This window comes from Scomber scombrus, chromosome 2, assembly GCF_963691925.1.
Source record: "Scomber scombrus chromosome 2, fScoSco1.1, whole genome shotgun sequence".
In the NCBI taxonomy this organism is placed as follows: domain Eukaryota; kingdom Metazoa; phylum Chordata; class Actinopteri; order Scombriformes; family Scombridae; genus Scomber; species Scomber scombrus.
In genome coordinates this window covers 35,948,191-35,965,013 of record NC_084971.1, presented here as the reverse complement: position 1 = coordinate 35,965,013, position 16,823 = coordinate 35,948,191, and the positions used below count along the sequence as shown (strand labels likewise).

The 16,823-nt window shown below is 40.5% G+C and overlaps 1 protein-coding gene across 1 annotated transcript in view; it reads left to right on the top strand.

Annotated features, from left to right (window-relative positions):
• The first annotated feature begins 2,368 nt into the window (after window positions 1-2,368).
• Window positions 2,369-16,823, top strand: part of LOC133999111 (uncharacterized) — a 109,000-nt gene continuing 94,545 nt past the window's right edge. Inside the window, 9 exon segments of the mRNA XM_062438276.1 lie at window positions 2,369-2,469; window positions 2,572-2,660; window positions 2,663-2,736; window positions 2,821-3,049; window positions 3,148-4,930; window positions 5,192-5,359; window positions 6,215-6,388; window positions 6,668-6,841; window positions 7,557-7,730. Of these exon segments, the coding sequence (XP_062294260.1) occupies window positions 2,381-2,469; window positions 2,572-2,660; window positions 2,663-2,736; window positions 2,821-3,049; window positions 3,148-4,930; window positions 5,192-5,359; window positions 6,215-6,388; window positions 6,668-6,841; window positions 7,557-7,730 (2,954 nt within the window). The 5' untranslated portion in view covers window positions 2,369-2,380.

Below are 16,823 nucleotides of genomic sequence, written 5' to 3'. Positions count from 1 at the left end.
ATTCTCTGAACCTGAAACAGGTAAGAGTCGAATCTTGTATATAAGTATTTGAAAAGGAAATCATGTCTTTTATTTAAAGTCCAGCTGAAATTAGCTTTTGTTTGTCTTCTACAGCAACTGATTTCTGATATTTTTCTAATCATTTTCATTTTTAATGACTATAAAACTAACTAAAACTAACTAACTATAAACTATATGTTTAAAAACATGTTCAATTCCAGTAGCAGTGATCACTGAGTGTCACTGACTCAGCATGATGGACTTTGTCCTCCTATACTGTAAAGGAGAACTTCCTAAGACATCACATCATCATTTTATTGTTAAAGGAACATTTCATTTATAATATTTATTTTTAATATCTTGCTGATATTTATAATTTCAAACTCTCAATTCAATTCAACTCTCATCTATTGTTGTATTCCTCTTTTTAGCTCATCAAGGTTTGTAGCTTAAAACAAAAGAAACAATACAACATGATTAATGTAATCAGTTTAATGAAGTAATTCAATGAACATCATTTATTGTCTGAAAGCAAACAATCAATCGTTGAAGTTCATGTTGCTCCAATCCCGATTTTATTTTAAAAAACAACATAACACTGTGTTTTAAACATTTTAGTTGTAACAGTTTATTCGGTTGCGGTAAAGACATTTACAAAAGCCGCAGTTATCACCAACAGGAACTGATTATTGTCTGAAATCACATGATACTTTTTCTGGACTGGTTCTCACAAAGGTACATTTTCTGGAACACCATCTTAGAAACTGTTAATAGATGAAATACTTCCAGCATTTTATCACACTGATGCAAAAATCTTATAAATAATCATAATTACGCTCGATCATGATTTACATCCTTGCCAACACAGACCTAATGCAGTCAGATACATTAATGGGGTTGATTATACAAGAAGCTGTTATGAAATAATGCCTCTAAATGGTCTCAATGTTGTCAGGTTAAACAGTTTATCCAACATGTCTTCAGTACGACGGCGTATTAGGGCCATATAAGTTGTTTTTTTTAAATAACGGAAGTGAGTGTATGTGGATGTCCAGCAATTAACGTATTATCAGAAAAGTGAAGAGTAATAAATTTGTGGCCTTCCTGTTTTTATTTTATAACCTATGTAAGTATGGGTGTCTATTTTATCTCCTTATTACTAAACCCAACTGAAAAGCACAATTAAATCAGTTCTTCCACTGCAGCATAATGCAGGAGCGACTTTTCTCCAGTGTTGTAGAGGTGATTGCTTGGCAGAATAAAACACATTTTCCCCGAGTTTTTTAATAATATATGGCCCTAATACGCCGTCGTACTTCAGTCTATGAACAGGAGAGATTTTTTCATGTCACCAGAAACTGGTGATGAAGTTTTCAGTGTCATGCACTTCAGGCTGACAAAAGCTCCTCTGATAAAATCAAGTAAATGCTGCCCCCCAGTGATAACAGTGCTTTACTACAGTACTGGCATGTGTGTGTTGAAATAATCTAAAACCTGACAGTGAAGCGGAAAGCAAACAGATGATGAAGTTCCTCTTGCACAGATATTTTGCCTGGTTCAGAGATTTGACCTGCTGAAAAAAATATGCTTCTCTGGAGATTCAAACTGTCATTTTGTTGTCAGTCCGGTGTGTTGGAGCCATTTCACATGATTATGATTGACTTTATTATATTGTTAAGATATTATTGTTTGATTAATTACTTTGGTGGGTGTAAGAGTGATAACCTAATTATATTATTATTACTTATGAATATGTATAGTTGAAGGTCTCCCCCTGCTGTCCTTTAATATGTATTGCACCTGTGGTTTAGAGGTGGGAGTGACCAATCCTATAAATGAGTAATTGGAGACAGGTGGGTTGAACTCATGATGAGAAGGAGAGATCAGTAATGTCTTTTAACCACACAAGTGAGCTCTTTTGTTATTTTGTAAGGAGAAAGTTTAAGTTCAAGTTTATGTTTGTGATACTGAACGCAGTGCATTATATATTATGTATATGGGTGGAACATGAGAAAACTCAAAGGATACCAAGGGAAGATGTGGGGAGTAAAGGTAACAGTGGTGCCATTGGTGATGGGAGCACTGGGAGCTGTGGGCCACAAACTCGGAGAGTTGCTCCAGCAGATTTAAGGTACAACATCTGAGGTCTCTGTCCAGAAGAGTACAGTCATAGGAACAGCTATGATACTGCAGAACCCTCAAACTCCCAGGCCTCTGTTAGAGGACCCGAGCTTGAGGAAGACACACAACCCCTCCATGGGGTGAGAGGGATATATATATATTATTAGTATGTGTGTGATGTGACTGAGAGGAATGATGTTGAATAATGTGTGAGTTCTGACAGCATGTTGTTGTGTTTGTGTGAAGGTGTTTCTCTGCTATGGATCAGTGTGAGGACAGAGAGGAGGGAGTCCCTCCCTCTAAAAGCTCTCTGTGTGGGGAACATGACAGCCAGACCAAAGCTCAGAGGTGAGATGAGGATCTCTAACTGTCCATCACTGTTCTCCACTCACATCACTCCACCATCACTATTCACACTCAAAGATCTGTATGTGTTGTGTTGAAGCCCAGAGCAGCAGAGACCAGACTCTGGGCTGCTCTGGGCTTTTACAGTATGTCTGTTAATATTTGGTGACATGCTCCGATTTCATCCGCAGAGGTCAGCAACAAAGGTCAGATTCCCCCAACGGTCAGTCTGCCCAGGAGCATCCAACGCACTTGGAGTCCATATTTATGGTGTGTAAACATCCAATACTACAGTTAAACATCAAAACAAACTTCATTTGAAGTCTTATGTATTATTTTCCCATCTTACTCCAGCACCTTGAGGAGGACATCGTCACTTTCGTGAAGACTGAGCTAAAGACGATGCAAAAGGTCCTGAATTCAGATTACTCAGAAAGCATAAAGAGTCAGAGTGAAGATGAGGAGGTGTCTGATGGTGAAACAGAAGAGCAGAGGAGGAGCAGCAGAGATACATTTCTGAAGATCACACTGTACTTCCTGAGGAGAATGAAGCAGGAGGAGCTGGCTGACTCTCTGCTGAGCAGTAAGAAGATTTTCCAAACTATGCTTTTCTCACATTGTCACAAACATCCATTCACTGATCTTATTTGTTGTATCTTCATTCAGGAACTCGTACTGCAGAGTGTCGATGTAAACTCAAATCTAAGCTGAAGAAGAAGTTTCAGTGTCTGTTTGAAGAGATCGCTAAAGCAGGAAACCCAACCCTTCTGAATCAGATCTACACACCGCTCTACATCACAGAGGGAGGGACTGCAGAGGTCAATGATGAACATGAGATCAGACAGATTGAAACAGCATCCAGGAAACCAGTCAGACCAGAAACAACAATCAGACAAGAAGACATCTTAAAAGCCTCACCTGGAAGAGATGAACCAATCAGAACAGTGATGACAAAGGGAGTGGCTGGCATTGGGAAAACAGTCTTAACACAGAAGTTCACTCTGGACTGGGCTGAAGACAAAGCCAACCAGGACATACACTTCACATTTCCATTCACTTTCAGAGAGCTGAATGTGCTGAAAGAGAAAAAGTACAGCTGGGTGGAACTTGTTCATCTCTTCTTTACTGAAACCAAAGAAGCAGGAATCTGCAGGTTTGAAGAGTTCCAGGTTGTGTTTATCTTTGACGGTCTGGATGAGTGTCGCCTTCCTCTGGACTTCCACAACAATGAGATCCTGACTGATGTTACAAAGTCCACCTCAGTGGATGTGCTGCTGACAAACCTCATCAGGGGGAATCTGCTTCCCTCTGCTCGCCTCTGGATAACCACACGACCTGCAGCAGCCAATCAGATCCCTCCTGAGTGTGTCGGCATGGTGACAGAGGTCAGAGGGTTCAATGACCCACAGAAGGAGGAGTACTTCAGGAAGAGATTCAGAGATAAGACACAGGCCAGGATCACCATCGCCTACATCAAGACATCACAAAGCCTCCACACCATGTGCCACATCCCAGTCTTCTGCTGGATCACTGCTACAGTTCTGGAGGATGTGTTGAAAAGCAGAAAGGGAGGAAAGCTGGCCAAGACCCTGACTGAGATGTACATCCACTTCCTGGTGGTTCAGTCCAAACTGAAGAACATCAAGTATGATGAAGGATCTGGAACAGATCCACACTGGAGTCCAGAGAGCAGGAAGATGATTGAGTCTCTGGGAAAACTGGCTTTTGAGCAGCTGCAGAAAGGCAACCTGATCTTCTGTGAATCAGACCTGACAGAGTGTGGCATCGATATCAGAGCAGCCTCAGTGTGTTCAGGAGTGTTCACACAAATCTTTAAAGAAGAGGGAGGGCTGTACCAGGACAAGGTGTTCTGCTTCGTCCATCTGAGTGTTCAGGAGTTTCTGGCTGCTCTTCATGTCCATCTGACATTCATCAACTCTGGAGTCAATCTGCTGGAAGAAGAACAAACAACATCGCTGCGCCCAAAAAGAAGCAAAGCTAAACTGACACGCCTCCACCAGAGTGCTGTGGATGAGGCCTTAAAGAGTCCAAATGGACACCTGGACTTGTTCCTCCGCTTCCTCCTGGGTCTTTCAATGCAGACCAATCAGACTCTCCTACGAGGTCTGCTGACAAAGACAGGAAGTAGCTCACAGTCCAGTCAGGAAACAGTCGAGTACATCCAGAAGAAGATCAGTGAGAATGTGTCTGCAGAGAGAAGCATCAATCTGTTCCACTGTCTGAATGAATTGAATGATCGTTCTCTAGAGGAGGAGATCCAACAGTACCTGAGATCAGGAAGTCTCTCCACAGATAAACTGTCTCCTGCTCAGTGGTCAGCTCTGGCCTTCATCTTACTGTCATCAGAAAAAGATCTGGACGTGTTTGACCTGAAGAAATACTCTGCGTCAGAGGAGGCTCTTCTGAGGCTGCTGCCAGTGGTCAAAGCCTCCAACAAAGCTCTGTAAGTACAACGTTTTTGAACCCTGAATTCCCAATTGAAAGTCCAACGTACTAACTAGTCAGCCACTACAACATCGTCTCTGTTTGGATTTGTGTAAAAATTGGCACAGTTTAGAAATCTGTGCCCTTGGATTTATGCATTGATGTTTTCTTTCTACCATGTGACCACAAAAGGTAATTCAACATTTGTGGTGTGTTTTACTCTGAAGACAACAGAAACTATCAACATTATTCATTATTACCAACTCTTCTTCTGGTTGAGCGGCTGTAATCTGTCAAGAAGCAGCTGTGAAGCTCTGGCATCTGTTCTCAGCTCCCAGTCCTCTAGTCTGAGAGAACTGGACCTGAGTAACAATGAGCTGGAGGATTCAGGAATGAATCTCCTCTCTGATGGCCTGGAGAGTCCACACTGTGGACTGGAGACTCTAAGGTCAGATCACACTGTGATGCTTTTGTGTTTAACAATGTTTTATGCTTCAAATATTAGGTTGAATAACCAGGGTTAATCAAGTCTTTCTTGCAAAAATGTGCTGTAAAGGGTTCTTATCAGTTTTCAGCTTTCAGTCCCTTAAGGCTGATTTAGGCTTCTGCGTCGGAGCGACGGCGTACCTACGCAGAGCTCTCTGCGTCGACGCGGACCCCTACGCCGTCGCCTGACGTGCACCTCCCTAGAAATGTTACCACGCGTCGAGGGAACGCAGACTGCAAGGGCTGTGATTGGTTTGCTTGGTAGAGACGTATTTCCGGTATCGTGAACTTCCGGTCGCCTGCCTATACCCGCCATAGGATCAGGGAGGTAAACACAAAGAAAATGGACCAAGTAGAAGAGCGTCTTATTGAGCAAGTGCAATAAAAGCATATTTTCTTCAACATTCAACAACTGCGACTGCAGCAAGATCCTCTCTCTTTCGGTTGCCATTGTTGTTTACTGTGACCGGAAAAGCCGGAAACTAAACAAAGAATCAACTAGAGACACCGATAACTATTCAGGAAAGGAGCACATCCCCCTACCGCTCTGGCGGTGAATTGCACCACGACAAAACACGACGCATTCCCTCAACGCAGAACTTCAAAAGGTCAACGACGGTGTCAGAGCGACGGCGTAGCGACAGCGTCGTTCCGAAGCAGAAGCCTAAATCCACCTTTAGTCTGAGAAAGGTGGACCCTAGGCTAGTAACAACAATCTGCAGGATTCAGGAGCATGTCTACTTTCTTATGAGAAAGCAACTCAGAAATTGTGAACATAAACTGTCAACATTATTCTTTACCACTTATTCTTTTTCAGGTTGAGTGGCTGTAACCTGTCAGAGAGAAGCTGTACAGTTCTGGCATCTGTTCTCAGCTCCCAGTCCTCTAGTCTGGGAGAGCTGGACCTGAGTAACAACAACCTGGAGGATTCAGGAATGAATCTCCTCTCTGATGGCCTGGAGAGTCCACACTGTACACTGGAGACTCTAAGGTCAGATCATACTGTGACGCTTGTGTTTTTAACAATTTTTTATGCTTCAAATATTAGGTTGAATAACCAGGGTTAATCAAGTCTTTCTTGCAAAGATGTGCCGTGAAAACTTCTTATCAGTTTTCAGCTCTCAGTCCCTTAGTCTGAAAAATGTGGACTATAGCCTAGTAACAACAATCTGCAGGATTCAGGAGCATGTCTGCTTTTTACTGAGAAAGCAACTCAAAAATTGTGAACATAAACTGTCAACATTATTCTTTACTACTTACTCTTCTATAGGCTGAGTAACTGTAACCTGTCAAAGAGAAGCTGTACAGCTCTGTCTTCAGTTCTCAGCTCCCAGTCCTCTAGTCTGGGAGAGCTGGACCTGAGTAACAACAACCTGCAGGACCCAGGAATGAATCTCCTCTCTGATGGCCTGGAGAGTCCATACTGTGGACTGGAGACTCTAAGGTCAGATCACACTGTGATGCTCTGACGGTCCACTGACCCGTCTCTAGTGTTCCATTTGTTTTCAGCTTTCTCTCTTTCTGTTTTTGCTTTTGTGAAGCAAGTAAGGGTGGGTGGGGTCTCATCAAAACCTCAGTTGGATGCACCTGGGCCTGGTGCTGCCCGCCTATAAAGACGCTGCCTTCTTGTCATCTCTCTCTCACTCTCTCTGCTGCTCTCACTGCATTTGTTGTTTTGGTTGCACCCATCCAACATCAGCATCTTACACACACTCCACACTAATGTACACACATGCACTCACCACTGATTCAACTGATACTCACACCTCATGGTCTTTCCTTAGTTCGTTTGTGTTTTTTCATATGTTAATTTTTGAATAAATAATTTACATTATTGCCTTTAGCCTGCATTCCCTGTTTGTGTTGTCAGAGCTTTAGAGCCAGGTCGTGACAGATGCTTTTGTGTTTAACCATTTTTTATGCTTCAAATATTAGGTTAAATAACCAGGGTTAATCATGTCTTTCTTGCAAAGATGTGCTGTGAAAAGTTCTTATCAGTTTTAGGCTCTCAGTCCTTTAGTCTGAGAAAGGTGGACTCTAGCCCAGTAACAACAATCTGCACGATCCAGGAGCATGCCTGCTTTCTGCTGAGAAAGCAACTCAAAAATTGTGAACATAAACTGTTAACATTATTTTTTTTATCACTTATTCTTTTATAGGTTGAGTAACTGTAACCTGTCAGAGAGGAGCTGTATAGCTATGGCATCAGTTCTCAGCTCCCAGTCCTCTAGTCTGGGAGAGCTGGACCTGAGTAACAATGACCTGCAGGACCCAGGAGTGAAGTTACTCTCTGAAGGCCTGGAGAGTCCACACTGTGGACTGGAGACTCTAAGGTCAGATCACACTGTGATGCTTTTGTTTCCCTGTGTTGTACCTCAAACGCTAGGTTGAATACATAATGCATATCCAGTTCGGTCCATATATATTTGGACACTGACAAAACTTTTGTTATTTTACCTGTTTACCAAAACATATTTACTTACAGCTATATAATTAATATGGATTTAAGGTGAAGCATCTCAGCGTTAATTTGAGGACATTCACAACCAAATTGGAGAAAGGGTTTAGGAATTACAGCTCATTAATATGTCCCACCCTTTTTTGAGGGGACTATACATAATTGGAAAATTGATTTAAAAGCTATCTCTGGGAAATTGAATCAAGAGAAACTGGACTAATAGTATAGCTTGAAGACGTTTCGCCTCCAAGAGGCTTCATCAGTTCATGCACGTCTGACCAACTGGTGGAGTAACCGAGGTATTTAACCTCTGTGGAGGTGTTCACAAAAGCCACCTGAGTCGTGGTGCTCCAAGGTGTAGCTTAGGTGATGCTCCCGACAACAGTCTTTGGAGTCATGTGAGGCCACTTGTGAATGACATTGGCCTCACATGACTCCGTCTGTCGTAGGAAGCATCACCTAAACCACACCTTGGAGCACTAACGGCCATTCAAGTGGCTTTTGTGAACACATCCACAGAGGTTAATACCTGGTTACTCCACCAATTAATCAGACTAGCCCAGACTAGTCAGACATCAACTGATGAAGCCTATTGGATAAGAGGCTAAACGTCTTCAAGCTGTATTACTAGTCTAGTTGCTCTCGATTTAATTTCCCAAAGATAACTATGACCTGGACGAATGAGAACATTCACAGACAGATTTGAAAACTGGTGTGAACAAAGGTGTGAACAATTCCTTTTTTATTTCACCATCAATTAAACAGGTCAGATGTCTGGGGTTGAGTCCAGTTGTAGTTTTTGCATTTGGAAGTTTTTCCCTGCCACTGTCACCAAGTGCTGCTCATGTGGGAATGTTGGGTCTCTTTAACATAAATTAAAGAGTTCGGTTTAGACCTGTTCTGTGTAAAGTGTAAACTTTTGTTGTGATTTGGCGCTATATAAATAAAGATTGATTGATTTTTAAAGGAGCAAGGGAGTTGTGAAATGTTGCAAACATACATAAAGATATTCTTTGTTTATTTACTTATTCTTTGTATTTGTGTTCTTTTGTGTTTTTTTGTGATATGGACCCACACATGAGCTGTGTCCTCAAAAAGATTGAATTGAATTGAATCAAATAATAACAATAACAATAATCATCATCATCAGTCTAAAAAATTAAAGATTTCTCTGCATCATATGTTTTGAACCCCAAATTCCTAATTGAAAATCCAGCGAATTAACCACCAGAACTACCTCCCTGTTTGGCTTTGTGTACAAATCGGTGTGCACGGATTTACACATCAATTTTTAATAGTTTTTTACTGCAGGGGGATTCCACAGAAGGTGGCAGAGCATACTGTGAACATAAACTGTCAACTATCATTTATTCTTCCTCAGGTTGAGTGGCTGTAATCTGTCAAGAAGCAGCTGTGCAGCTCTGTCTTCAGTTCTCAGCTCCCAGTCCTCTAGTCTGGGAGAGCTGGACCTGAGTAACAACAACCTGCAGGATTCAGGAATGAATCTCCTCTCTGATGGCCTGGAGAGTCCACACTGTGGACTGGAGACTCTAAGGTCAGATCACACTGTGATGCTTTTGTGTTTAACACTTTGTTAAGCCTTAAAAATTAGCTCAAATAACCAGGTTTAATCAACTCTGTCTAAACTTAGGAGGGTAGTTGTTCTCTGCTAAAAAAAGCATTTAAAAGATCTTGATGTTTTTAGCATTGCATGCATCAAAAACTGTCAGCATTATTCTTTATCACTAATCTTCTACAGGTTGAGTGACTGTAAGTTGTCAGATGGAAGCTGTGACGTTCTGTCATCAGTTATCAGCTTGCAGTCTTCTGTTCTGAGAGAACTGGACCTGACGTACAACTACCTGCAGGATTCAGGACGGAAGAGGCTCTGGAGAGCGAAAGAGGGTCCACACTGTACACTGGAGACTCTCAGGTCAGACTCTGGTGGGATTTTAATATTGCAAGCAACATATAGATGAATCAAAGACAACTTTATTCTTTCCTGACAATCACAGTATAACATAGTGTTTCCTTTGGTCTCTCCCTTGACCATGAACAGATTATCATGTTTACACATTATGTTATCTAATATGCTTCTATCACAAGAACTTTCTCCTGTGACCAAACCTTTAAGGGCATATCCAGAAGTTAATCTGTATTTAAACCAGAGGAACTGGGCACTAAAATTAGTTTCTTTACAATAGTTTCAGGCAGGGCAGATTTAGGGGCTAAGCCCAGAGTTCCCAGAGCTGAGGACAGTTTTATACATGTTCTTTGAGATTACATGTAAAGTCAATGCATTAGACGCAAATTCGCGCCGGGCGACGCGATCACGCGTCACACGCGACGCCATGAAAATCGCGTCAACGCGCGAGTTGAACATTTTGAACTTTTGCTGCGACATCGCGTGACGCCGTGCCGCGACAGCCTATCAGCGTTGAGATTCTCCCAACGTCACTGATGTATAGATTCAACAGTTAATTTATGTGTTTTTGTCAGTTGACGTGTGTCGCAGGAAATGGACGAGCCTCAGGAGCCTCAGGGACATATGAGAGAAAAGAGGAAGTGATCTCAGCCATGGTTGATGATTGAAGAAGCATTGTTGTTGTTATCTAGTGAAAATGGGTGGGCTCGCTACACGCACAATGACGCACATTTGACATTATGGTCACGCGTCGAAACTCAAGTTATAGCGCGACAGATTCTCATTTGTCGCGCAACTTTGTTGCGTTCATCGCGTTTGGTCTGAACACGGCTTAACACTGCCTTACTTGAAATGTCCTCAGAAGTTTCACTGTGAATCACGATTGTTATAAACTCACTCTGATTCAGTCAGCAGCTAGTTGAAGTCAACTTGACTTTAACCTGATATTTTTATTTTTTCAATAGATTTGGGGCTTTTGAGAAAAGATTCAGGGCTGCAGCCCCAAAAGCCTAGTAGTAGTTTCTGATATTTTAGGAAGTGTAAGGGCCCTGATTGGCCAAACTGTATCAACTACAATTTGTGTACTGTTTCATTTGTTGAATCATTTGTGTAGCTTTGATTTTTGGAAGAGCAGTACATACGACTATTTATTAATATTAACTATTAACTTTTGTTGTAACTTCTAGAGAAGTATAAACATAACTGAATTCCTCACCTTGCTGCAGTAATGTACAAGTGTACTTAAGTACCATGTACATCACTCTTTGGTTTGATTACAACTGCAAGAAAGTACAAACGTTCCTTGTATGCATTGGAAAAGGGAATGCAGAAAGGGATTTGTAGTTCCTTCGACCCTGAGTGTAGTTCCTGTTGCTCCAGGGTTTCTGGAACTTTTTGTTTAATGCGAGAACTTCTTAGTAAGAATTTTTTGTAAAGAAGCATATTAATCAGGTAATTCTTAGCTTAAATATGTATGCTTTATGTTATATGTGTGTTTTTGCAGGTTTTCAGACTGTCAGGCAGAGGAAAGTCGTCCTTTCTTGGCCTCAGCTCTGAACTCCAACCCCTCCCATCTGAGAGAGCTGGACCTGAGCTACAATCCTCCAGGAGACTCAGGAGCTAAGCAGGTGTCTCCTAGACTTGAGGATCCACACTGTAAACCGAAGGTTGATTCTGATGTTGTTTCTTCCTCCGGGGTGCAACATGATGGAGAGCAAATCATGAAATCTAATCTGAGGAAGTGTAAGTGTGTCTAAATGTATTTATTTCTCATTGGAAAGACCAAACCCAAGAATGTGTTCATCTCTCAATACTTTGACTTCGGTTCTCAGCTTCACGCTCATTGGTAATGATGTATATAATTAAACATTTTTTTTTAAAGATTTGTAAATGTATAGTTTCATTTAAAAAGGCTCAGTAATTTCCTGAAACAGTTTTTAAGCACACTGTACCCAGACAGGAGGAAATAGTACATTTGTTGGGGACTATTTTCAGCGGTTGATGAATCCACACATGGTGCTCTAGTGAGTATTTCTGGCAACAGAACAATCAGTCAAAATAAACTAAAGTGTGTGTTCATGGTGACGAAGGAACATTATATTTCCTTCATTACCACCATATGAGACAACCCTCCTTTTCCAACACCTGTTTTTGTAAAATAACTTTTTGAAGATAAAACACACTTTCACATTCATCCTTCTGGTAAAGTTCCCTGAGATACTATTAAATTAATGAGGAGAGAGTTGTCATCCCGGAAGCCTCAGAATTTTAATCACATTTGTGTATCTTGTCTAATAGTCACACCCTCCCTTCTGTCAGACTACTTAAAGCATCCAAATTATAATGAAAATACAAAAATAAATGACAATAAATAAGGTGAGTAATATGTTGCAATATTTTTAGGCTCTATAGCGATTATATGATATAAGGGTCAGTGACATATAAGGGTTGGCAAGATGATACATTTAAAATTATCTTTAAAACTAGTCAGTAATCCTCTAATATATTCTCTCAAAATGGATTAAAAGCAGAAATTTGATGCTGGATCCACAAAAAAAGAATGTGTGCAAGTTATTCATACGTTTATTTTCACATTTTAACCCTTTAAATTTAAACTAAACCACACTGACACAAAAAAAGTAGTGTCACCATAGACTGTATATAAAATGGACGTAACATCCGTGACGTCACCCATTGGTTTGTGGACTGCTGCTCGGAGGCCAATAGTATCGGATCTGAGCAGCGCCATCTTGAAAATTTCCGGTGCATGCCGGGTAAAAAAACAAACAGGGATTCTACTTATATGGGCATCAGGAGGAGCATGAGGCGCCCTCCTGAACCTGTGAACCAATCAACCTGTCAATCACCACGTAGCCACGCCCTAATGCATACCCTGCTTTATCGTCACATATAAAATCAGGGAGGCCAAAATGTCCCAAATGAACATCATACTGCATTGAAGAAGGCTTTAAACTAGCGATTGAGACCATAAACACATTTTGAAAACGTTTACTGAGGTTAGAAATCAAGTGAGAAGTTGGTGAATTCTCCATTGACTTGTATAGAGACGGAAGTCCTTTTGACACCAAAACGGTCGCCCCCTGGTGGCCTTTTGATAGAATGCAGTTTTATGTTACTTCTGCGTTGGCCTCATTTCAGAGGACCGGAACTCCCCGCTTGAGTGTCACATCATTGACCCTTACTGTACATGTCCATATCTTAAAATCTATGACCAGACACTTTCAATATTCAAACTCAAATAGCTTCTAGGTGATAAACTGCTGCTGTATTGTGTCTCGTTCTCTTCATCAGATTTCTGTAAACTCACACTGGACACAAGCACAATCAACAGAAACCTCAAACTGTCCGACAACACAAAGGTGACAGTAGTGACAGAGAAGCAGCGTTATCGTAATCATCCAGAGAGGTTTGATGAGGTGCTTCAGGTGCTGTGCATAAATGAGCTGACTGGTCGCTGTTACTGGGAGGTCGAGTTGGAAGGAGTGGTTTATGTAGCTGTGAGTTACAGAGGAATCAGCAGGAAAGGAAACAGTCCAGACTGCAGGTTTGGACGGAATAATATGTCCTGGAGTCTGATCTCCTCTAAAGGTTCTGGTTTCAGTGTTTTGCACGACAGCTTCAAAAGAGAAATCCCTCCTCCTCCCTCCTCCTCCTCCTCCTCCTCCTCCTCCTCCTCCTCCTCCTCCTCCTCTGTCTCCAACAGAGTAGCAGTGTATGTGGACTGTCCTGCTGGCACTCTGTCCTTCTACAGAGTCTCCTCTGACACACTGATCCACCTCCACACCTTCAACACCACATTCACTCAACCTCTGTATGCTGGGTTTGGGTTTGGGTTGTGGTCTGGTTCTTCAGTATTTCTGTGTTCAGTGTTGGAAGGAGAGTCTCCTCGTGTGTAAAGAAACTCTCACACTGACTCCTTCTTACAGACGCTGTGGGTTCTTTGACTACTAGTGTCGGGTGTCAAGTTAGTGGCAAGTTCTTGGATAAGCAGGTTTCTTTATTTCTGTATCACATGTTCTACCGGCACACATTTGAGCATTCACATGAACACCACAAGCAATTATTGTAATTATGTTATATGCATTCTTGCCACATGCAGAAGATGGTGATGTACATCAGTTTGTGTAGGCAACAATTTAAGTTTTCTAAACATTCAAAAATATCTTACTCTATATGCATTTAAATAATACATCATCTAATACTGTTTACCTTCTTTTAGTAGTTTGGTTTTACATCCTTTTGGAGCTATTGTTCTTTTTAGCTTTGTATTGCATTAGGCTGGTTTCTCTGGCATCAGTTTTTGTCACAGAGCTGAATAGGATGTAACCTGTAATTATTTGTTGTAATGGGATTGGGTGTTGGGGGAGATGTTATTATCAATGTATTTTAGTTTTGTCCATATGTTTATGGGTTCACTATGGAAATACTTAAATATACGATACAAAAACAAATGTACCAATCATTTTATCTGTACTATATTCTTCAATTTTTGTAAATCAAGGAAAATAAAGCAGTTATATATCTAATCAGACAAAATTGTATTTTTGTTTCAGTATTAATCATTGGATGGTTCAAATTTCTTTCAACATGGTGTTTTATTTATATAAGGACACCAACACAATGGGCCAGATGCAAGAATATGTTCGTATTTTTCTTCTTAAATCTGTCGTACTTTTTTCGTGAGGTGGAATTTACGAGTGAGCCACGTCGGATTCACCAAACACTCGTATCACCAGGAAACAGTCGTAAATGACCTTCGTAAACGTGATGAATCCCACCTGTTCTATATGAACGCGCGTTCCCGAGAATAGTAAATTAACATGAATGACGCCCCTAAAATACCATATAAGGTCAGACGACCGGCAGGTTGTGGAGAAGCTGCATTCATGAAAATGGCACTAAAGACTAAGAATAAGAACTTTACGAGCTCTCAGAAATAGATCAACAGAAACACAGATTATTATTTAGTGTTAGTGGAATTAAAGGTCCTGAGAAAGACAAAGAATGAGGAAAAATGACCCGTGCTGTGAACGCTGTCTCAGCTGTTGCACCGTCACAGAAATAAAAACAAAAGTGACTGAACATGAATTATACCAGAGGATGTCATCAGCCAGGGAGTTAAACTATTACTTCGATAAGCAATATTTCAATTAAATGAATAACAGTTATTCATAAATAGTCAGTTTATATTGTGGAAAAGTAACTGTGGACAAGTCACGTTGTAGTTTCGGCCGCTAATATTTATATTGTAAGCTTGCATTATATCATAGGGTGAATTTAAATGACTGATATATCTACCTACATTGTTAAATAGCCTACTTCTTTCTACTAAATAGCCTAATAATTTTAAAAACAGAGTAATGTCCTCATGATTATGGATTCAGAAGTGCAATTTAATGAACAGGACATAGTATACACTTGCTCATTACATCCCCTGTAGTTCACACCCATTACTCAGGGGTCTCTTAAATACTGACAATATAATATTATTATATATCATCCTCGTAAATCACTCGTACGCGTGGTTTAAGAACGAATCTGTGCGTACGAGTGGTTCTTGCATCTGGCCCATTGTATCGTAAATTTGGCTTATTTAGACTGCTAAACTTTAATAAAAAATTTATTTATTTTGGTTTTGTTTATATAGTTTGTTTGTCAGCTGATTATTGCACAATGCCAGAGTGAGTGCTGAAAGGTTGATGAATTGTCTTGTTGCCTATTTGTTGTGCTCAGGTAGAATAAAGATGTCAGAGCCTCTCTACAGGACAGTTTCATTCTGCAACACTTGTCTCAGGAAAGTGAGCCATCAGACGGAATAAAGTCAGCTTCCTCTGGTCTGTTTCAGTGCATTTACTATAAAGGTACTTGTGCACTCGAAATTTACGGGCTGCTGGTTTTACCACAGAGTCAAGTACCGGTGTCAACCACAGTCTTCTTTAACTTTCACTTTCTTCCTCCTCGTGTCGCACATTAATTTCTCCCTCCAGATTAAGGTAAATGTGTAATTTAACTTTTTCTTTTTTCTCTTTAATGACTCATGTCTGATTGTTTATGCAACTCGTTGTTATCAGAGTAAAACTGTTGGAATATCAGAGACAGATTCAGAGATGTCAAGTGTTGTATATCAGCAGCGTGAACCGCTCGGCTCTTCTATTTGTTTAATGTTTTAGCAGAAGAGGTTTGAAACAGACTGATTGTTCCTTTTAGGGAGTTATGATTTATGATCTTAATGGAGGTTCAACATTTTAGAGGGAGGTGAAGCATTTAAGTGTTTGACATATCTGTTACTAACTACCTCATTACAATGAATGAATGTTTAAAAATGTTTTAATTCAGTCTTAAAACAGTTAGTAGCCCAAATGAACATTACGTGTTTTTCTTGTGGTTTCGGTGACTCAGAACAGCCCGCGTTTACTGGAACTTCGCTTTACTTGCGTACACATTCCGGGAACTTAAGGTGCATTTTCCATATGAATCGGTGCATATACAATACTTAACGGTTCCAACTGGCACTTAAATGGAGGTACAACAGAATAAAAAAAAAACAAGACGAGGGACAAGAGAGTAACAGTTGATCGTTTAAAATGTAACTTCACGACATTTTCTGTGTAACTTCCCGTTTTTGCCCTCTTCTTGTGACAGTTATAACAGTCATCTATTATGATTTGTGTTTGACAAGCAAGTTTGTACGGAAGAGGATTAGGGCCACATCTGAAAAAAAACAACAACCATTTGATATTTTCATGCAAATTGTTCACAGTTGATTCAGATTCTATAAAGAGAGAAGTTTACTTTTAAAAACAAATATTTAATGCTGTGAACACCTCAAATTAAATTTCCCGGACATCATTTGCAATAAATGTGTATGCAGGTATTTTATGAACGAATATCTCAATAACAGGACAAATCAATTGCATTGCATCATAAGGAACACTTGAAGTTGCTGCTGTCACATGCTGCTCACAGAAAGAGACATGCTTCATTTGTGCTGCTGTATGATGACTACAGTTATTTGACAAACTC